General features: G+C 37.6%; 2 protein-coding genes across 4 annotated transcripts in view; both read right to left on the reverse strand.

The window, feature by feature from the left end:
* Nucleotides 1-389: 389 nt before the first annotated feature.
* LOC141444271 (uncharacterized) lies at nucleotides 390-5,567 on the reverse strand. Its single transcript, XM_074109761.1, has 2 exons — nucleotides 5,524-5,567; nucleotides 390-1,456 (listed from the first exon to the last, which is right to left on the reverse strand). The coding sequence occupies exon 2, from the start codon at nucleotides 1,450-1,452 to the stop codon at nucleotides 442-444; it is 1,011 nt and encodes a 336-aa protein (XP_073965862.1). The 5' UTR covers nucleotides 1,453-1,456; nucleotides 5,524-5,567; the 3' UTR covers nucleotides 390-441.
* Nucleotides 5,568-15,931: 10,364 nt separating this feature from the next.
* Pu (GTP cyclohydrolase punch) overlaps nucleotides 15,932-23,289 on the reverse strand; it is a 36,786-nt gene continuing 29,428 nt past the window's right edge. For all 3 annotated transcript variants that reach the window (XM_074109924.1, XM_074109925.1, XM_074109923.1), the window contains 5 exons: nucleotides 21,204-21,311; nucleotides 20,114-20,215; nucleotides 18,362-18,527; nucleotides 17,252-17,368; nucleotides 15,932-16,360 (listed from right to left, as the gene is read on the reverse strand). In XM_074109924.1, coding sequence (XP_073966025.1) covers nucleotides 16,231-16,360; nucleotides 17,252-17,368; nucleotides 18,362-18,527; nucleotides 20,114-20,215; nucleotides 21,204-21,311 — 623 coding nt within the window. In that variant the 3' untranslated portion in view covers nucleotides 15,932-16,230. The remainder of the gene's footprint in view (nucleotides 16,361-17,251; nucleotides 17,369-18,361; nucleotides 18,528-20,113; nucleotides 20,216-21,203; nucleotides 21,312-23,289) is intronic.

The raw sequence follows: 23,289 nt of genomic DNA on the forward strand, positions 1-23,289 counted from the left end.
CTTTATATTTTGTCGCCATTACGGATCATAACCAAAGAGCATTAATACCTATAGAAATCATGACATATGTAAGTCACAAAATAAATGATACCTATTTGTTTACATCGATGCTAGCGATAGAGCTATATTTCCAAAAAAATAATTGAATAATGATATTACGGCATCCTACGGAAATTTAAAAATACTCAAAAAACATAAACCAAACATATAGTATGTGCTAGTGCTGCACTCTGATATAGGATAAAATTGCAGCAATGTTCCCTATTCTGTTCACTACTACATCATCTTCTTAAGTTTTTTACCTATTGGCAATTTTTTGTTTTTCCACGAATGTAAAGCTGTAAACCTGTGATATAAAAACAATTACTTATTGTTAAAAATAAAACAACTTGTAAGTGTGCAGTATCTTTATTGATTTATTCGATTGATCATTTCTTCTGTTCACGCCCCAAAGGCACTCCTAGATTTGGTAGCAATTTTATTAATTTCATCCTTCTTGTCATTTAAATAATCTTTCAAATCTTTAAAGTTTGACACAAATAGATCCATAACATTGTATTCATAAATCTTCTTATCCAACGCATAATATTGCAGTAAGGTTGCATCAGGTGCATACGCAGTTGGTGCTACTTCCATTGTTACCGGAGTTGGAGATAATGTAGCATTGGGGTTAATGACGTAGACTTTTTTACCAATAACAGCGGAAGCTCCTTCATCTTGTGAAAACATCGGCCTGACTAGTTTCACCGTAGAATCTTTTGGCAAATCTTCAAACTTCTTTACACCATCTTGGTTGAAAACATGTAAATGTTCATTAGAATCATAGTAAAAAATGTTACTATTATAGTCAACAACGAACTCTTTTACATCTTTAACATCCTCTACTTTATTCTTTGCATCACCTTCATCGCCAACAGAGAATAACTGATGATCTTCAGTCAAGAAATAAACAGTACCAGTTTGATTATCAGCTTCAATTTGAATTATGCTGTCAGATAATGCACCATATTTTTTAGTAGCTCCATCTTCGTAAATATAAATGCCATTTGTTGCTCCTATGTAAACTTTTTTACTGTCATCGTTGAATGCTGTTGCGTCTCGTCCATTTTCTAAAACTTTTGTGGCTTTACCATTATGGTAGACACTGAGACCTTTATATTGTCGGTCGCCGTTGTTTTCTATATCGGCTTCAGTAAAGAAAAAAGTGACATTGTTGCTTCCTTCTTCATCTGAGTCATCGTCATCATCGAAGTTGATTTTGTTGAGAGGGACGAGTAGGTTGACAATATCATGCTGGCTAGTATATTTGATGCTGGAATCAGGGAAGAATTTTCGGGTGACCACCAGCTTGTACTCACTGCCGCTGTACACACTGCTCGGATGCGGGGTAGCTGTAGTACTGGAAGCCAGCAGAAGAGACAGCACAGCCGACAGAATTACTGGCAAGCCCATGATGCTGAGAAATAAATTACATGGAATTAATATCGTCATCTTCAGCCTACAAAGTCTATGATAACATCTCGGAATAGCGACTGTCGCTTAATTATGGCAAACTGTATGACGGGCGTAGCTTGGCACCGCGTGAACTAAGTGTCGTGGTACCTTGCAGTTTTTGTCAAACATGATGCCGGACGGGCGAGCTAACGCGGCGGCCATACCTATTGTTATTTTGTTCTGGAATGCGCTTCGAATGTATCGTCAATAAGATTATAATACTACTTTAATATGGATGTGAATAATATAAAACCAGAATGATGGACTGAATAGACGCCAGAATGAGCGTGTTAACGAAATCGTGTCACGTAGCTAACCTAGAGGGCTATTTGTATCTTAGTACCAATATTTTTTGTGGCAGTTCCTATTGCAGTATCCGTTTAAGTATTATTCTGTTCATTACCTATTTATAATCCCAAAATTATTTACATTCGACAAGCTTTATCTTAAAAACAGACAGAGTTCAGAATTACAAAGGTTACCCTGATAAATGGTTCCAAAGCGTTATGTAACTTGAGACTTTTGGAAGTTTTCAGGGTTCAAAAAATTTGGTACGTTTATCATCAATATTATCATCATCATCATCATCCCAGCCTATATACGCCCACTGCTGGGCACAGGCCTCCTCTCAGAATGAGGGGGCTTGGGCCGTGGTTCCCACGCCGATTCTGGACGGATTGGGAACTTCACACACACCATTAAATTGTTTCACAGGTTTTTACAATTTCTCATGATGATTTCCTTGACTGTAAAGCCCGTGGTATATTTAAATGTAATTTCTCACATGAATTTCGAAAAACTTGAGGTGCGAGCCGGGGCTTGAGCCCGCGATCCTCTGCTTGAAAGGCTGTAGGTCAAACAGAAAGTAGTTCGGTCTGAATCGAGAGTAGAATTGATTACACATATTTTAAATCAAATTGTGTCTGTAGTTTTAGATCCCTTTCATTGTGCCTAGTCTAACCCCCTGTTTCACCATCCATTGATTTTAATCTGTTTGTCTCTGTCTGTTTTGTTCGAATAGACGGAGACAACATCACATTTACCCGTCAAATAAAATCAATCAATGGGTGGTGAAACAGACCCTAAATGTTACGAGTGTATACGCTGATTAAATGTTTTAGCGAAGTTTCATTCATACTATTTAGATAATTTTAATACTGGCCGTTTTGCTAACACTTTCATTTTCTCTTAAAAATGTCAAAGCGCAACTGAAAATCGCAAATTATGAGTGTAGGATTCGATTTGTAGCATTCGAAGATGGCGGATGTACCTAGACAATATCTAATTTTGCTATTTCTGTTTATTTGGCTAGTTGAAGTATAATTTTGATAGTGTTTTATCCGGCGATTAACCTTAACAGTGAACAGTGATCCCAAAATCCTATATTGCTCTCGTGTCTAACATTTTTTAATGCGCAAGTCGATACCTCCTACGTATACTGGTACAAGTGACAAATTTCTGATTTTTAGTTTTTTGCAATTTTGTGATTAATATTTCCTTATTTACCTACCACAAAAAATTTGGACGGATATTCCTATTAGTTTTGGAAATAAAGTGACGTATATGAATGCATCTAACACCGTTTTGCTAATCGGTACAACGTATACTGAGGCAACCGACATGCACCACTATACGCGGCACCGATATTGTCGCGGGGCCGGGAAGTCGAGTGTAACTGGCAGTTGCCTCAGTGTACGTGCTAGCCGTCGCTGCGTGCGGACCGTTTAAACTGTTCTACGAGCACATAATTTGATAATATATATAAAAAAAAAAAACATGTTTGGTTTGGCAAGACCACAATAGCCGTATTTCTCATAGACAGTCATGGAAACTAAATCCAATGTGAAACCTTTTCGTGATCTATTTCGCTATGATTTCTTTGGCAAATGTATGGGATGTCAACATAACATTGGTAGTACAACGGTTCCACCCCAGTACCAGTACGTGATTCAGTTTCCTCGGCTATACCTACATGTACGCGTGCTAGAAATATAACATTGCAGTATTACATTGCATTTTGGTAGTTGAGCATCCCCAAAAAGAAGGCGAAGGCATGCATGCTTTAATTAAAATGAGAACAGTAAATTTCAATATACCTACAGGTTGATAAAAAAATCCTGTACTATACTGTAACCCATATTAGGGCTACTGATTACTAATACGATATAAGTGGGAAAACATCGAAATTAGAAAGTCTTCTTGCGACTCCACTTCCATACAAAACTTTTTTTTTTTCGAATCACAGTATTTTTCTACTTGGATCATATTAGTAATTAGTAGCCCTAATGTGGTTTAAAGTATAGTGCAGGGTTTTAATAACACCCTATACACATTTTTTTATACACACCTAAGAAATGGTACCTGGCTATGTATATGGCGAAAACGGGTAAACCGTATGAAGTTATAGAAGTTTCCCAAGACTCAGAAACAGACACAAAATTTAAATCTATTGTCAAGAAGACATCAATATATAAGGCGTATTATTAAAATTAATGATTATATCATGGATAGGGAAATTTGGAAATAATTCCGATCCGCATTGGCGAGTGCTTACTCCAAATAGCGAATTGAGAACTGTTTTAAATACTTGTGATGTATAGATATCACTAAGTGCTTGTTACAATCTAAATTGAATAAAGATATTTTGACTTTGACTCAATATTTCATGTCAAAGCTTGTCTTAAGCAAAGTGCCAATCAGACTCGCGCACGAAGGGTTCCGTACCATCTATACAACTTCATTAGGATTAGCAAAAAAATGGCAAAAAAATTACATTTGTTGTATGGGGGCCCCCTTAAATATTTATTCTGATCTATTTTTTGTTATATATATATTATATCGACTACAGTTATACATAATCTGTGAAAATTTCAACTGTCTAACTATCATGGTTCATGAGATACAGCCTGGTGACAGACGGACGGACAGCGAAGTAGTATAAAGTAGTAGGGTTTCCGTTTATACCCTTTGGGTACGGAACCCTGAAGAGGCACAAAAAGCTAAACCGTTATGTGGATACAAATGGGTGCGATGCGATATATGTATCACATGAAGAACCTTTCACAATAAAATATGAGTACACATTTGAACAGGAATACGAATCCATTGAATGTGCTTCCATTAATTTAAAGCACTTAATACAATTACTTTTCTTAATAAAACCATTTATATTTCAAGTGAGGTTTTTTATAAAGGTATATTTCTGTATTTTGTATAGCACGTTTAAAACATTACTAGCGGTATATTGGTACAAGTGGCTTGCTAATGTTAGCGTATATTGATGCAAGTGATAAAAACGTTTATAAATCAATAGATGAAGGTAAAAGAGCATCTGTTTTATTGTACATTGCAAGCCATATAAGTATTTCATCTAAAAATTCATATACAATATAAAAATATCGTTAGATCAGTAATCTACGCATTACGCCGTATACTGGAGCAAGTGGTAATTAGCTCAGTATACCGCACAACTACAAGATGTAAAATACGCGTATAGTAGTGTATCTGCAATTTTCTCAAAAACTATAAGAAATTTCAAAATTCCATGAATACAGGTAGAAAGCAAATATTTTCTTTGGAACCAATGCAAAATTTTGAAAAGTTATATCATCAAATGAGAAAGTTACAGGTTTTGGAACCTTTGAACAGCTCTCCTGTAAATTTATGATTATGCAACTTGTACCAGTATACGTAGGAGGTGTCGAAGTGGTGTCCACGTGGTTTCTGGAATTTTACTATCAAGTTGCAAAAACTACAACCACCGTACAAAGTGCCTCTCAAAGAGTTTAACTTGACACTGGCGAAATTGTCCTATTAATTAGGACAGAAAAGCCATATTTTAAAAGAAAAGAAGAAGATTATGAGTGTAATTTTTGAGTTAATTTTTTTTAGTAAAATATGTGAGTGTGTTTATTAGGACCTTAAGTAGCAATCCTCGAATTTGTGGTCATAACAAAAATACACGCCGTATAATTCACGTACTATCAAAGAGCTTGCAAAAATATATTATATTTGATGACATCTACTTACCCGATTATAAGTGTTATTGCTTTAGAACAGCACAAATGACTGAAATTGATATAATATTGTAGGTACATTTATATTCTTGACATTTGACTCCGAGTCAGTTGATTTATATCAGGAAGCATACATAACACACCTAGTATACCTAAAACAAAGTCACTTTCAGTCTGTCTGTCTGTATATCCGGTAACTCCGGTAACTCTGTCTGTATATTTAATATTATAAAGAGGAAAGGTTTGTATTTTTGTATTTTAAGATGTTTGTTACGAAATAACTCAAAAACTACTAGATCGATTTAAAAAAAAAAACTTTATTGGAATGCTAAATTATTTCAGACCTATATTTATTACCAGAAAATATTAAGGTTCCGTACTAAAATTTCAATAATGTAACTCAAAGTGTAAAAAAAGTTGCCATAAAACATCTTTGAAACTATTGATGATATAACGAAGAAATGCACTACGATATTAAAGAATATATATATTTCAATATCTACAAAAAACTTAGCGCTATCATATGTCTAACTATTGTAGTTACGTCACTGCAACTACTTTTTACATTTTAAAATTAGACCATGTTATCCATACCATTCCCGCGACTTCTCTGTACAAACTTTCCATACTCATTGATCATTGTATTTTGCTTCAAGTTGATTGTAGGTACAATAAATCATCTTTTTTATGGCTTTGTATTATTCCTTATCCAAATAAATAATTTCATATTCAAGACGGTTTCAATATCCGTAGATTACTTTTTGAATTATTCAAATCGGACATTCCATTCAAGAGATGCCTATTACGAATTTTAAAATATCAATCTTATAAAAAATGTGTTTACGTTGACGCGCCCCGGTTTCGCACGGGTCGGGTGTAGTTTTTGGGAAATGGAGCTGAAAAATGTGTGTGAAGTGCCCTCGATTAGAGACCTTTTTATAGTTCTGTGCCCAAAGTGTAATTAAAACGGGACCCTATTACTAAGACTCCATTGTCTGTCTGTCTATGTCTGTCACTAGGCTGTATCTCATGAACCGTGATAGCTAGACAGGTGAAATTCTCACAGATGATGTATTTCTGTTGCTGCTATAACAACAAATACTAAAAACAGAATAAAATTAATATTTAAGGGGTACTAAGCTCTTTACGGCAAGAGGCAGTTGCTTGAAATATTCACAGAATATTTATTTGTATTTTCATTCACTTTGAAAATAACTATTAAATTAAAATTGAATAAATATATAACAGGAGCTCCTCTACAGCAAACGTGTTTTTTGACGATTTTTTCTAATTTCTAATGTTGTATAAAGTACGGAACCCTTCGTGTGGGGGTCCGGCTCGCACTTGGCCGGTTTTTTTATTTTACCCGTGCGAAGCCGGGGCGGGTCGCTACTGATATATATTTATACATATTTATATCTTCATGGTTCACGAAGACACCGTCGAATTTCGAAAAATCCCTTCTTAGTGATCTTCTTAGGGATCTCTACGACCCTCGAGAAATACGTCTGCCAAATTTCAAGTTTCTGGCTCCAGTAGTTTTAGCTGGGCAATGATGAATCAGTCAGGACAAAACATTAAATTAAAAATATCAAAAACCCATCTGTCAAAACTAAAAGGAAGAAAATAAGTCTAGTGGTCTAGAACTCTGTTAAGTAGCTAATTTAAAGTTCAACTGTCGGGACCCATTACTAAGAATTTTTGAGCGTCACGATTTAAATGGGTCCCGACTGTTGAACTTTAAATTAGCTACTTAACAGAGTTCTAGACCACTAGACTTATTTTCTTCCTTTTAGTTTTGGCAGTCGGGTTTTTGATTTTTTTAATTTAATGTTTTATTTTACACTTTTTTGATATTTATGTGAAAACGGTAGATTAAAAGTATTATAAACCATATATATTTAGAAGGGGTAATTATTAGCTTTCATTAGATACCCTACAAATATATTTATTTCATACCTCCGCCATATTTTTTTTCGCAGACGCCATATTGAAATATTATATAGCCTATGACACTCCGACAGTTATGACGAATCCAATGATACCTCATATGTTAAAATCCGTCTAGCCGTTTAGGCTGCAGCGAGGACCAAAGAAATGGACATACATACCCACACATACATACATACATACATACGCTCGAAAAACATAACCCTCCTTCGGGCAGTCGGGTAAATAGGCTGCGTTTGCACCAGAGACGTGCGAGGAATGTGTTTTGCATGAACCAATAGAAACGCTTGTAAACCTATCCACGCACAGCACAGCTCTGGTGGAAAAGTGTATAAAACTTATTATATAAAAAAGTGTTATAAAAATAAAACAACTTGTAAGTGTGCAGTATCTTTATTGATTTATCTATCCGATTGCTCTGATACCTTCTGATCATTCGCTAAAGGAAATCGTAGATTTGGTAGCAGTGTTATTAGTTCCGTCCTTTTTGCCATTTAATATGACGCTTCGCGCCTTGTCGCAATTCTAACCTAACCTAACCTAACATGCAGGTCAATTTATCTAAATTGATTGATATTAATTCGAGATTCGTAATCAAAATCGCATATTAAAAAAAAACAATATTTTGAAATTCGGAGAAATAAATGTCGTGTTTTTGTAATCGGAATTATGTCTTAGAAATTGTATAAATCGGAGTTTTGAAAATCGGAATTAGCAAATTCGGAATAAAATGTTTCGGAGTATTTGAGTGTTCCCGTTGTATTTGACACATGACCCTACTTATAATGTAACACAGTATTTTTTTTATAGGTAGTTGCTATAGTCAATTAATTATGCGGCCGAATTAAAGACTAAAAGTTAGTAAATAGTCGTTTTAATGTAGTTTTCTCATAATATTATGTTAAATAAATAATGTGGTCCTGCGTTTTAGATTCTTTCATTTCTTTCTCTTTCTTTCCTTTCTCAGAGGTGTGAGCGACTTTTAGCTTCCCGGTAGCTGAATCCCAGAAGACTGCTAAGCGCTTCACTGTTTGCTCTGAAAAAAAATAAGTCGATAAAGTCAGTGCCTATCCAGTACCGCGCAGATAAATAAATAAAAAATATATAGTCACGCACCGTATTACTTAGCGCCAAAGTAATCAAATATTATTTATTTATTTAGGTACTGTTTTCTGTTGTACCCAGGGTCGGATTTAGGGGAGGACATTCGGGCTACATCCCCGGGGCCTCCACAAAAGGCCTCCAGACCTCTAAATCCGGCCCTGGTTGTACCTACTTCATACTTATTTAATAGGATAATACATGCATGCCAATGTATTCGGCTAGACGTGTCACTGTACATTTGTAAAAAAAAACTAAAGAAATGCTCCTATCAAAGCTAATAGGTATTATGTATGTATGGGTATAGGTAGTGCCACGAGAGTTGAAGTCACAGATATAGATTACACTAGATAACTCAAACACCTCAATCTGTATGAAAACCAACCGTGTCACTTTTTTATATCTACTGTGACGTCTCAAGAGCGAATTAGTGATGTGAATACCCCGATGTCCGCGCAAAATCGATTCAAATGCGCCGCCCGCCCGCGACGTGGGGCTCGAGTCAGTCACTAGTCATGATTAGTCAGTTAGCGGCCAGTCTTTGTATGGGGCCAACCTCGACGTTTGGTCGGGGTTCGGACACGCGAAGTAGATGCATTTGTGTAATCTAGTGTAATCTATATCTGTGGTTGAAGTGAATACACACACAGCTTCAAGAACTGATTGCATAACATTAGAATGGATGAAATGAATGAGTGAATGTCAAAATCCCGCCCTCATAATGACATGTTCTTGTGTACGTGACCTAACTGCATCTGGTGGCACTATCATATATATATCGTATACTAAACAAGATAAACACGTTTACACAAAATGTTAATAACTATATCTTATCTAAATAATAATAAATAACTGTAGACCTAAAAGTATTTTGTTCAGAATCGAGAGAAGAAGCAATTTTACACTATACTATACCTATTTTAAAGCAGTTAATGTTTTTTTAACCTCATGTTTTGGAAAGGTTATGTAAAAATATTGTACGGGACACGATCCGGTTCAAAGTACCATAAAGATGTACGGGACAATGTAGTCTCGCACGAGTTTTGGACGATAGTTGTATTGATATAATGGCAGATTACTGAAGTAATGATTTATTTGATAATTGATTAGGTACAATTGATACACCGATGCAAATCAAATGCTAATAATATAATGAAATTACACAATACAACGTGAAATGCTGACAAAAGGAATGTGCGGTTTCCATAGACCGTACAAATATTTTTGAAATAATGAGGGCTATCGCGTATGAATTCGCCACTAGAGGCGCTAGTGTAGCGTGAGGTCTCCGAAATGTCAAATCTCATAGTTTTTGGGTTAGTTACGCGGGTTTATTTATAATTAGAATAATTTTGTGAATATTTTGCAATATCTGAAATTAATTATGGCAAATATGCGTTCCGGGGCAATGAATGTCTATGTTTTGAGACAGTTTTGTCTTTCGGAAACCTTTGACCTCCCTTTTTTCCGAACAAAACGGGGACTATGCAACACTGTGGCATGCTCGATATTTTTATGGTACGGTTTTAAGGTGTATTAAATATGATTTTAATCTAAACTTTGTTTTCACGCCCGTAATAACAGACTTTGAAAGCCATACTTAAAAACCTCACGCAACAGTGCGCCATCTAGTGAGACAAAAAACGATAGCCCTCATTGTTGTTGTTGTTTCTTTAAAAAAATATGGCTCTGTCCATCGGAGGACAATTTTGCCAGTGTCTAGTAGTTTTTGCCGTTGTACGATAAAAAAATTCTAGAAAACGAAATATGAGAGGTGATGGTGGATGAACGATCCAGCCCTCATTGAGGACATTTGATTCCTGGCCTACCGGAAAACGTTCTCACTGTGAAGGTAAATGTCATGATAAATTCCCTTGTCAAGCGATGCGATTTCACTATGACATTTTCTACGAAAACTCGAAAAGGTTCCACAGTGAGTCACGATTCAGTTGGTTCGAGTGTACTTTTAAATAAATGCTAATAACTAACTTAAAATAATATTAAGCTGTTAGGGTCTGCGCGCGTAAGATATATTTAATTAGCACCTTGTATAGATATACACTTAAATATATGTATAATTAAACATCTAAGCGTCCAGAGCAAGTATTTAGGGTTTTTCCGCGTGCGGATTGAACGCGTACGGAACATCTCGAGCTAAACTCAATTTAAGACGTGAGTTTACCGGGTCAATATATTTAATATGAGTGAGTCTCACGGTAGTTTCATGTTCAAAATTGAAAAATTATTACTAAGAGTAAAATGGTACACTAATCTGTCCGCGTCATTTTTCAAACAATTGCAGATTTTTGTAAGTAAACATGTTTTTTCTGTAATTTAATAGATGGTGTACATGAATACATGCCATCCTACGTAAGTTCAACCTATTAAACCGTGAAATATCTTGTTGGAAGTACGATTTTTTGGTAACGCCAGAGGCAATTTTGGTAACGCAGGAGACGCCCAAAGTGTCGGTAAAATAGTTGATTGGCCCTTATTTACTTAATTCAATTAGATCTGAGAAGTGAATTAGGTACTATGTGAGAATATCTATTATATTATTGGGCTATTATAAAAAAAATAACTAACATCGAAGCCTTCTGAACCTAACCTAACCGAGTCGATTTTGCCCTGAACAAGCTAATTCACTCGCTTGTTAACATTTTTTTTTATTCGACCGGATGGCAAACGAGCAAGTGGATCTCCTGATGGTAAGAGATCAGCACCGCCCATAAACATCTGCAACACCATGTTTATTGCAGATGCGTTGCCAACCTAGAGGCCTAAGATGGGATAACTACCTCAAGGTGTTATGCATATTTCAATTATGCGGATTCATCATTATGCTAAATAAGTGTTATGCTTCTTTATATGCTATGCACAAATATTTTATGCCAAATCAGTTATGCGAATTCATATTAGGACAATTAATGTTATGCGAAATAAGGGGCACCCAGTGTTGAGCGCTCGCAGGGAAATCGTTTCGCGCTCGCTGCGCGTTCGCCTCGCTTTCAACACGTTCGCCAATCGCCAGTGTGATAAGGCTCTAAATACCGATGGCATTTAAAAAAAAATCATTGTGGTCTTTATCTAAATATATCTTCTACAATATTTTTAAGTTACCATTTTCACAAATATATCAAAAAATATTGAAATTAAAAATAAATTAAAAAATCATAAAACCGACGATATTAGAAAAACTAAAAAGAAAAAAATTAAGTCTAGTGGTCCAGAATCTGTTAAGTAGCATAAAGTTCAACAGTCGAGACACGTTATTGATAATTTTAGAGCTGGTCATGATTTTGAGTTGGATTGACTTGGAATTTTGGTATTCAGTACCCTTAGTGTAAGTTTTCGGTTGCAAAATACGTCCCGATCGCGTTCGCGTTAAACTCTCAATTTATATGGAAACACGAACAGCGCCTCTAGCGGAACGTTTGCGATGTTCGTGTTTCCATACAAATTGAGATTTTAACGCGAAGGCGATCGAGACGTATTTTGTAACCGAAAACTTACACTAAGGGCACAGGGTTGGCTACAGTCGAGGCCATAGTCGGGTTTCCATAGTAAGTCGGGGCCCTTACATCGAATGGGCTCGGATTTTTTTTTGTGAGTACCTCTTATTATGGTGAAGAATATTTATGTTGAGTACCTATCCTACTTGTGACAGTTCTTGACTTATGATTTTTTCAAGTTTTTTTTTTAATTTATGGTTTTTCCGGGATGTATTCAAGCGATTTGCTTTAAATTTTGAAATGATGTTCTTTATATAGGTATGTCGGCGGCTGATCGTAAAATCCGCCAAATCACGAAATTCCTAGGCATATCGTGAAATGGCGTCATTTCATGAATTGGCTAAGGGACATCCGCCATATCGTTCAAAACTCACCGTTTAACAATTTGCCTAGTGACGTTTAGGCAGATCATGAAATTCCTAGGCATATCATGAAACGCCGCCATATCGTTTCTGGCACTTCGACGGCTGCTCCCGCGGCACGCTCGCTTCGCTCGCTCGGCTCGTGCGTTGTGGCCACAATTCATACTAACCACTCCTCGCTTCGCCCGTCGTACCTAAATTTTTCTTTTTTTCGGCATATCACGATGTGCCCGGTGTAGAGCTAGGAATATCGACGAATGCGTTGCTCTAATCGATCTGCCGTATTGTTTCTCAGGCACATCGTGATATGCCTGGCCAACTTTTAGGCATATCCTGAAATGGCGCCATTTCATGATTTGCCTAGGAATTTCGTGATCTGGCGGACTTTACGATCGGCCGCCGACATATAGATTTGCATCACCACCTAATAAGTACTAGTTATCATATAAAAACAGAAAGAAATACTAAATAAAAAAGTATTCACATAATCTAGCAGCGGCCGTACTTCGACTCTAATGTATCGTCGTTACACTCATCCATTGCGCTGTTAGACCAGCCTATTCAGAAATCGAATTGTTGTCAAAGCAAGCAATGGTTTTTGTTTCTATTGAAAATATTTGATTTGCTGCGAAATCATCTACAAACATTATATGAAAAATGATGTACTGTTTACTATAGAAAAAACAATTATATCGAAGTTTCTACGTGTAAAACGAAATTCCATCCTTCACAATTAGGCCGATAGGGCTAGGTAGGTACGTTATTTTGAGGTAACAAGTTTCAAGAATTCTAAAGTTTCTTATTTTTTGCCTGTGGGTACAGTCGTACCTATGAAGCTTATTATAGCGTTTTGTGTCATTTTTGTCGCCTGCATTTTCAGCAATTTGAAGATTTGTGGTTGTTTTTTTTTATTTGAATAAATCTCGCAAAATAAAATTAAAGTTAAAAATAATTATGGCATCGCATCTAGGATAGCCTGTGGAGTATGTAAACCAAATTCCAACGAAATTCCATCTTTCACAATGTTCACGTTATAGCTGGTATTTTTACAAACAACCACGGAACAACGCGGCAATTTGTCAAACATCGAGAGAAATTTAGCTGTACCGGAGTGACATTTGACTAATGACAGAAACTCGCATCAAGCTGGTTTGAGGCCAGCAGTTGAGCTGAGGCCGTATTGCCTAACGTTTCTGATGCTCGCTTTCGCAATCAAATGACAGATTTCGCATACAAAAACTGTCATTTAATGAGGGCTATCGTTTTTTGTCTCACTAGATGGCGCACTGTAGCGTGAGGTTTTTAAGTATTGCTTTTAAAGTCTGTTATTACGGGCGTGAAAACAAAGTTTAGATTAAAATCAAATTTAATACACCTTAAAACAGTACCATAAAAATATTGACCATGCCACAGTGTTGCATAGTCCCCGTTTTGTTCGGAAAAAAGGGAGGACAAAGGTTTCCGAAAGACAAAACTGTCTCAAAACACAGACATTCATTGCCCCGGAACGCATATTTGCTATAATTAATTTCAGATATTGGAAAATACTCACAAATTTATTCTAATTATAAATAAACCCGCGTAGCTCACCCAAAAACTATGAGATTTGACATTTCGGAGACCTCACGCTACACTAGCGCCTCTAGTGGCGAATTCATACGCGATAGCCCTCATTGCGATCGCGAGCGCCAGAAACGTTAGGCAATTCGGCCTCTGGTTTGCGTTCGCACGTGCCACTGCCACGCCTCCTTGGCATATCTCCCTTATTGTTTGTATGATCGGAGGGTAGGTTATCATGTAATTTCTTTTACAATTGCTGTCAGTATTATTTATCGTTTCTTTCTAATATAAAGGGGGTAAATAAAAAAACATCGCATCAACTTAAAATAAAACCTTTATTATTTAAATCAAAATACTTTTCAAATAACATTTTATATTGGTATGTATAATTAAAAATATCAAAATTGATTTATTACATTAAAAATATTAAGGCAACAACATTGGCATAATATGAGTATAAAATTCAAAAATAAAATATATAAATTGTTTGTTTATTTTCAAAAATGTCAAGCATCAGCCATCAGATTGCTTAAGATTTTTGTTAAAATTTAAAAATATTTTGAAATTGATTGGTCCACATATTATAGGTTTATAAAAAAAACTATAAATTAGGTAACCAAAAAAATTTTTTAACTACATAACATGGAAAACATGATAATTGGGCAATTTTACTATCATATTTCCCATAAATCAATGCATATTATTGTCATATATAATTCTTTTTGTTAAAAATATTCAAAAATATATGTCTTACAAAAATACATTTAAAACAAATTCAACTAAATAAAACATGCAAAATCACATATATCTGAGGCAGTTACAAATCCTGTTACGATTTTAAATACTGTCAACTGCTTAAATATTACAAAATGATTACAAAGGAATAAAAGTAACAAAAAGAACATGAATAAACAAACTTATTTTGGGCCTTAACTACTTTTGATAATCTTTTAATATGACGTCGAAATTATTAAAACGCCAAAACCCTGTTGTTTTCTTGAAAACTGACAGTGAAATAAGTAAATGTAAATAACATATTCACTTTAATAAAACTAGTTGCATTTTTATCGTTTTGAAAGCACTGAGTTTTTATCAAATTAAAAACCAACTATTAAAATTTGAGCTAAGTAAGACTAAAAAATTACCCTTAAGGTGTAGGTAGACGGCTAAATAACCATTTTATTTGACATTAAATATTATTAAAGTTTTTTAAAGCGAAAACGCTTTCTGGGAACGGATTTCTGAAATTCATATTTTACGGTTACTTTAATTTTAAATTAAGCTTTTAAAATCAGACACTTGGAATTTGGCATCTAAATATCAAATGAAAATATAGAGGCTTTTTGACCATGGGCTTTAAATGCAAGGTTCGATTGTACTCCCATAACTGAGCTACTTTTATTTTGTAATGTAACATCTTCAAATAACTTGAATTTAGAAAATTTATTGATCCTCAATGTTCAATCGTTAGAATCATTATTATTTAAAAATATAACATGGAATATTATAAAGTGAGCCCCACTCAGCTAAATGTAGCAGAGACACCTTGTTTAACGTCAGTGTCTTTGTAATTTTGTAAATACAACCCTTAAAGCTCTTACACATAAACACGAGACGAGACACTATTTCGTTTCACAATATGAACGTCGTGTCGTGGAAAATCACGATGCAATGCTTAATAGATTTCCACGACACGACGTCTCACTAAACGACACCGCACTGTATCGTGTTTATGTGTATAGTTTAAACACTTTGAACTAAGCTCGTGTATTCACAATGACATTGTACTCTTACCTATACAATCCTACTTGTATTAGGTATCCTGCCTTTGTTCCCGAAACCGCCAACCAGTTACGAGAAAGGTTAGTGTATTTTATAGTAACTTTTTGTTTTTCCTTTTTGTACAATAAAGAGTATTAAACAAACAAACAACAATGGCATTGTAGTCTAAAGTGGATGAGCTCAGTTCAAAATGTTTTAACAAAAAGAGCTCTTAAGGTGATTTTCCACCGGCGAGGCGAGACGAGACGAGGCGAGACGTGAATTGAAATCTGTATGGCGGCACCCGCGGCGGCTCGCAGCGGGCGTGCGAGAATGCATACAAATTTCAATTCTCGTCTCGCCTCCCCGGTGGAAAATCACCATTAAGGGGTTAAAATAAGGGTGGTATTAATTTTTCTGCTTAAAAATGGTTTTTCAGCCGTCTATCCTGGACATGTACGTAGTGTAGCCAGCTCACTTGGAGTGCACCAGGTTTAGGAACTCCTCCCTGGTCTTCGGGTCGTCGCGGAAGACTCCCAGCATGGTGGAGGTGACAGTCTTGCTGTTGATCTTCTGGACTCCTCGCATCACCATGCACATGTGGCTGTGGGGGATATAAAAAAACGATAGTAAAATTTGGGAATAAATGAGCGATTCTAAAGACTCGACTATAGGGTTAAACCGAGTGGGTTCGATTCACAATTGACCGGTTTCTTGGGTTCCGTAGTTAAAATGGCAAAAACCTTTTAGTTTCGACATGTCTGTCTATCTGTCGGTCCGTCCGCGGCTTTGCTCAGGAATATCAGTGCTAGTAAGCTGTAATTTTGCACGGATACATGTAGCAAATATGCCAACAGAATGGTAAAAAAAAATCGTTACGGTAATTTTTGCTTTGGGCTTAAAACCCCTAAATTTCATAATACCTTATTCACTAATACCCCTAATTTTCAAATTACCATGGGCTCATAATACCTTAAATGTTAAATTGTCTCTTGTATTAAAATGAACGAAATTCATTATGACTTTGACTTAAAATGTCATATTCTCTAAATACCTAAAGATTGAAGCACAATTCATTCAGATACCGAATGACAGAAATGACAAAATATTTAAACAACTCAAACTGAAAACACCCAAAAGGCAAAATGCCTAATTTAATTTAATTTCATTATTGACTTTTAGTATAGTTCCTGTTCAACGTACAAATTTAGGTATTTAAACTTTTGGTTGTTTTAAGTATATGTGTTTTGCCATGAAAGTGATTTTGAAGTTTAGGTATTATGAGACTAAGATATTTTGAAATTCAGCCATATTAAGATTCCGGTGTTATAAGTAAATAAAATTAGGCATTCTGCAATTTAGGTATTTTGAGACCAAGAAGTTTTGAGATCTGGGAATATTGATAAAAAGGTAAAATGCAATTTAGAAGTTATAAGCCCAAAACTAAATTTTGCCTCCTAGATCTGGTACTTCTGGCGTCTGGTCTGGTACTTACACTCCTTCGATGACGACGGCGACGCCCGCCGGCCGTACGGCCTGCGTCACGGCGATGGCGATCTGTTTCGTCAGTCTCTCCTGCACCTGCAGTCGACGGGAGTAAATCTCCACTATTCTGTAAACAAACACACATAGATATGGTAACACCTCATTCTGGCGTCAGTTCATCATTCAGCTCTGAATCATCAGGCCTACGCGTCTGTTCCAGACGAATTTTGGCGTGGCGCTTGTGCACAACGTCTTTGGTGACTGACCAGACCGATGCGAGAGCGACATGTTCGCCCACAGGCCAGACAAGAGAAGTCTGCGGATGTTGGTGCAGAACCACCTTGGTGTCGTTTCTGTCTCTTGTCAGCAAGTGCCTTGAGCCAGGCTCTCAATACTTGCGACCCTCCAATACACGTCCGCGCCAATCAGAGACGCTTACGTTGGCTAGGGCATGTGCATAGAATGGAGCCCTCTCGATTACCACGTCATGTCATGCTCGGCGCAGTGGCCAATGTGCAAGAGAAACGTCGGGAGACCTTTGCTCAGATTTAAGGACTGCGCTAAGCGAGACATGGCCGCCTTCAAAATTGACCACCTTGACTGGGAAAAGTTGGCGGAGAAACGCACAGCTCTGAATGACGATAGAATTACCGTGTAACCCTTTCAGACTGACGGGCTGATGGTCCAGACTGGTGAAAGTCAAATGTTTTGATGATATTCGTCAACCCGATGTGAATTACAGAAAACTAGAATGATGAACTGTACTGACGCCAGAATGAACGTGTAACTAAAGACATCAAGGAGTTTTATTTTTCAATGCATACTATAGGCAACATGGATAAAAATATAAGACGTGTTGGCCTAGTGGGTTGACCTATGGCCTCTAAAGCAGAGAATCGTGGGTTCAAACCCCGGCTCGCTCCCCTTAATTTATTGAAATTCATGTGCGAAATTACGTTTGAAATTTACCACATAATTACTTCCCCGGGACTGAAACTATCTTACCTATACCGAATTGCCTCTAAGTCGTTTCAGCGGTTTAGACGTGATGAGGTAACAACAAACAAACAGACTCACAAACTTTCGCATTTATAATATTAGTGGTACATTAGTGTCTTACCTAGCCAGCTTGCTGAGACCGAGGATCTTGCCCTGAGGCAGGTACCCGATGGACACCTTCCCGTAGAACGGCACGAGATGGTGCTCGCACATGGAGAACATCTCTATGTCCTTGACGACCACCATTTCATCTGTGTCTTCGTCGAATATCGCCTCGTTTAGTACTTCTACAACACAGAGGAAGGATGATGTAAGAGGGTCATTACTCGAGAGTTTTAACCGCCTTAATTTTCGTCATCATCATCATCATGTCAACCGAATGACGTCCACTGCTGGACATGGGTCCCCCAAGGCTCTCCACTCAGACCGGTCTAGTGCTTTCCGCATCCACCGCGATCCCGCGATCAATTTTTGTGGTCACATTTTTTTAATGAATAAAGGGAAGCCGTGGTGGCCGAGTGGTTTGACCTATGGCCTCTCAAGCAGAGGATCGTGGGTTCAAACCCCGGCTCGCACCTCTGAGTTTTTCGAAATTCATGTGCGGAATTACATTTGAAATTTACCACGAGCTTTACGGTGAAGGAAAACATCGTGAGGAAACCTGCGCAAACCTGCGAAGCAATTCAATGGTGTGTGTGAAGTTTCCAATCCGCACTGGGCCCGCGTGGGAACTACTGCCCAAACCCTCTCATTCTGAGGGGAGGCCTGTGCCCTGCAGTGGGACGTATATAGGCTGGGATGATGAAAGGTAAAAATAAATATTCTATATATTTCACACGAAAACAAAAGCTGAAACATGGCTGCACAGAAAACCCAGAAAAATAGACCAGCGCTGGGAATCGAACCCATACCAGTCCAATGGTGGTGTAGGGGAAAAGCACGCAGCACGGATTGCAGAGGACCTGGGTTCGATTGGGTTGTGTTAAAAGTAACAAAATTTGGAGTAGAAATAAAAAATACAAAAAGACTCCAAAAAGTAAGTAATCTTAATATTCTATGTGTTGAAAACTATGAGACTATGCCCACTAGCACGTTTCCTAACCAACCGTCGCCGTCGCGTGTCATGTATGCGCTTGACATTCCGTTCCTGGCACGTTCCTATTACGGTCATAGCATGATACGGTGGTAGTGGGTAGAGAATTTTAACTGTAGAATTTGATGACATTTTAGATTATTTTTAGACCTCCTGTACTTCTACTAGATAACCTGGAAACTGTAACAGAATCTTCTACCATGTCAACAAAAATCAGCTCACGCTAAATAAACGCACCAGTACATAATGCAATGACCAAAGATTAGCGATTTAAATACCTTCAACCGTTCAAAAACACAAGGCGTTTTTAAGTTTTTTTTTTTTTGCTTCAATGTGTAGGCATAATAAGCCCAACACCGACCAATATGCAGAAACATTTGTCGACAGAGTGGAAAATCCTGATACGTTTTCAGTTCAGTTAAATATTCCAGTTTCCGGATCCGTGCCCTTAGTCTAAGTTTTCGGTTACAAAATACGTCTCGATCGCGTTCGCGTTAAAATCTCAATTTGTATGGAAACACGAACATCGCAAACGTTCCGCTAGAGGCGCTGTTCGTGTTTCCATATAAATTGAGATTTTACAAAATAACCGAAAACTTACACTAAGGGTACCGGAAAGTAGTGCCATCTATTTCTGTCTTACAGTAATTGCCCACGCTACTTTCTCTATCAAGATTTCGTGAGCTCACTCATTTCGTAATTGACACATTTCGTCGCGGTGAAAGAATGGTAAGGGCGTATCTACTCTTCTTAATCTGTGACATATAAAGACCCACATACCCTCAAGGCTCTGGTCGTATCCCTTCGTGAAGAAGAGCATGGCTTTGGCGGCGCGTTCTGGCGTCTTGAGCAGCCCCTGCCTGTCTGGGTCCTCGCCCAATCCTGAAAAATAAATACAATACAATACAATACAATGACTCTTTGTTGTACACCAGAAATAGTAAGCAACACACATAAAGAAAACTACAAGGCAAACAATAGACGGCCTTATCATTACATACTTAATAATTACATGAAGAATAAAGCGCAACACATAGGTACTAAGCTACCATATTAATCATCATTAGACCTACGTCTGTTTTTAACGAATTTTGGCGTGTTGCCTCTGCACAACGTTTAATATTTTAAGGAATAAGATACAATACAATACGTCTTTCGTGGCTGACTAGACAGAAGTGAGAGCGATATGTTTCGTCTCTGGTGGAAACACAGACTAATCAGAGACAGTGTGTTATAGTTTTCTATTGGTGAAAGAATTTTTAAAATCAGCCCCGAACTTGATTTCACTTATTTTTATCTCGCGGAAATTTTTCCGGATAAAAAGCAGACTATGTAAATAAGGGATAGTATTTTCTATTGGTGAAAGCATTTTGAATATCGGCTGAGTAGTTTTACTCGTAGAGATAACATCCTACAAACAAAGAAGAAAACAAAGAAGTTCAGATATATCCCTATCCTATCCCGTGGGAATTTAAAAAATATAATTAAAGTTCGTATCGTATCGTCCCTTTCACTCGTATTAAATAGTATAAGCGTCAGAGGGAGACGCATCAACCGTGAGCAGGCGGAGTTAACCCGGTGATCCGTCCATCTCGTTAGACGTCCTACGCTGTGCTTGCCGATCCGCGGTCTCCACTCGAGAACTTTTCGGCCCCAACGGCCACCTGAGGGTCTATTGCGTAACGTTTCTGACGCTAGCGATCGCAGTCAAATGACAGTTTTCGCATACAAAAACTGTCATTTGATTGTGATCGCATCGAGTGCCAGAAACGATAGACAATACGGCCTCTGTTCTCCATTGACATTTCAACGAGCTAATTCGATTGACTGTGGCGGCTGTAATCATGATAATCATCATTATGAGGAATACCTGTGAGCAGCAGTCTGTAAGAGCTGGCCATGTCAGGAAGCAGGGCCTCTCTGGTGGGTGGTCTGTGGTCCAGCTCCAGGTCATGGTGGAAGGTGCAGTTCTCGTGGCCTGCGAACAAAAATAGGTTTTCCGGTAAAGTTCTGAAGTTTACGGCACGTCACTGCGATTCCGCACCGTTTGCGTATTTTAAGCAGCGGTGTGGAAAGCATGCTAAAATTAGGTGTGGGTCGTTACGTGTTTTAAGCGAATCGAAACGAAACTGGTGACAAGAATCATGTCACTGGTTACTAAAACCAGTGATTTTAGTAACCAGTTTCTTTCACTGCCTGCAGTGACGCGTTCTGTGACAGTCACTGTAACTGAATTAGAAATGAAACTAGTATTTAACGTAATTTGTTACAAGCTATTGAGCTATGACGTTATTTATCACAAGCATCGTTTTTCGGTGTAATGACAATAATTTCATAATCTAAGAATCGTTTCTTTGACATTGTATAAAGTTAAGGTTATAATTTTTACTCTGTGCTACTCGTGACGTCTGTCACGTTGAGGCGAAAATCGCATCACCACAAAAATAGCTCTTTACAAAAATCACCACTTGTCGCTTGACGTGAAACCAGTGATTTGGTTATTCAGCACGTCACCAGTTACTGTAAACGGTGACGTGAAATAACGTCCACCTCTATGCTAAAAACGGTGCGCATACGATGCGTCACACTCACACTACGTTTTTTAAGCAGCGGTGTGGCCGTTCCTTAATGCGGAGCGGAGTTAAGGACTGTTTTTCCATTCGCGGAGAGATCTCTTCCATGAATACTGCCTGCAGGCATTACGCCTGCGGACCGAAGTCCGATGGAAGAGCGTCGGGAGTTGTAGGTAGGTATACAGCGTCCGAGCTGGGAAACTTCGATGGCGCGATGCAGGATGATGGAGTTTCTATATTTGCTCACTAGATGGCGCTAGTAGTTAAGAGCTACAGGAGGTACAAAACCCTGAGAAGGACATAGGATAGTTTAAAGGTCTCTACACATTACACCGCAAAACTGTATGGTTCCCGCGAGCGAGCGTAAAACGGAGTATTCATAAACGAAGTCGCGGGCTACTGCTTATTAGTTATTAACATAAAAAAATATAGCCACATCAACGGTACGAGTACTTGAAGTAGGTATAATAATAACAATAAATATTTATTCACACAATAGGACTAGGTAATAGGTAATTGCATTAGGATAAACTGCGTGCTTACAGTAAACAGTCTATTAAGATAATGATACTTTTTCTAAGAACAATACCTATAGTCATATTATACCTACTTAGATCAGACTCAGTAGAGTCCCATTAAAGTAATTAATAGGTACCTGGCTGGCCTAAAAAGCCGTGGTGGCCTAGCTAGTGGTATGACCTATGCATAGGCACAAAACACAGGTAGTTCAGAAGTCAATCTCCTGTATGTACCTACTTCACTTTTCATACCTACGCTCGGCGGTCGCTCTAAGGTTGTCAACTATGGCTTATGCACCAAAAAACTATCGTGGTAGTGGCACTCGTATCGGAAGAATGGAAATGTAAATTAATAACTAAAATATTTTAATTTTAATGTCATTGTTATATTATAAATTTGTCACAGAAAATATCTATTTAATTTAAACAACCGTCCACTTATATATATAATAACTTGTTTTTTGTTGCTCCATTATTGCACGAAACAGTTCACAGACGCGTGTCTCAAGCGGATGGCACTCGCGCTCGCACTGGTCCCAACCGGTCCGAGATATCGTGTCCGTGAGCAGTGTCTATGTGTGCGTTGCTCGAGCGCACTTGTATGGAGATTGAATTCTGAACTATCTGTGTTTTGTGGCATAGGCGTATATGGGGGGGTTGTGGGGGGACGACGACTAGTGGGGTTAAATAGGTAAGGAATTATGAACGAGAGTTTATAAGAAGCCCGAAGTGGAATGAGGGCTTTAATGAGTCGATTTTCGTAATTCCAATACTACCCGTGCGACCTACAATTTTTTTCATCACATTTGCGAGTAAATTTGTAGTCAGCTCACGGGCATGGTTATGACTCTATAGGCTCACTTAA

This window comes from Choristoneura fumiferana, chromosome 29 (assembly GCF_025370935.1).
Source record: "Choristoneura fumiferana chromosome 29, NRCan_CFum_1, whole genome shotgun sequence".
NCBI lineage: Eukaryota > Metazoa > Arthropoda > Insecta > Lepidoptera > Tortricidae > Choristoneura > Choristoneura fumiferana.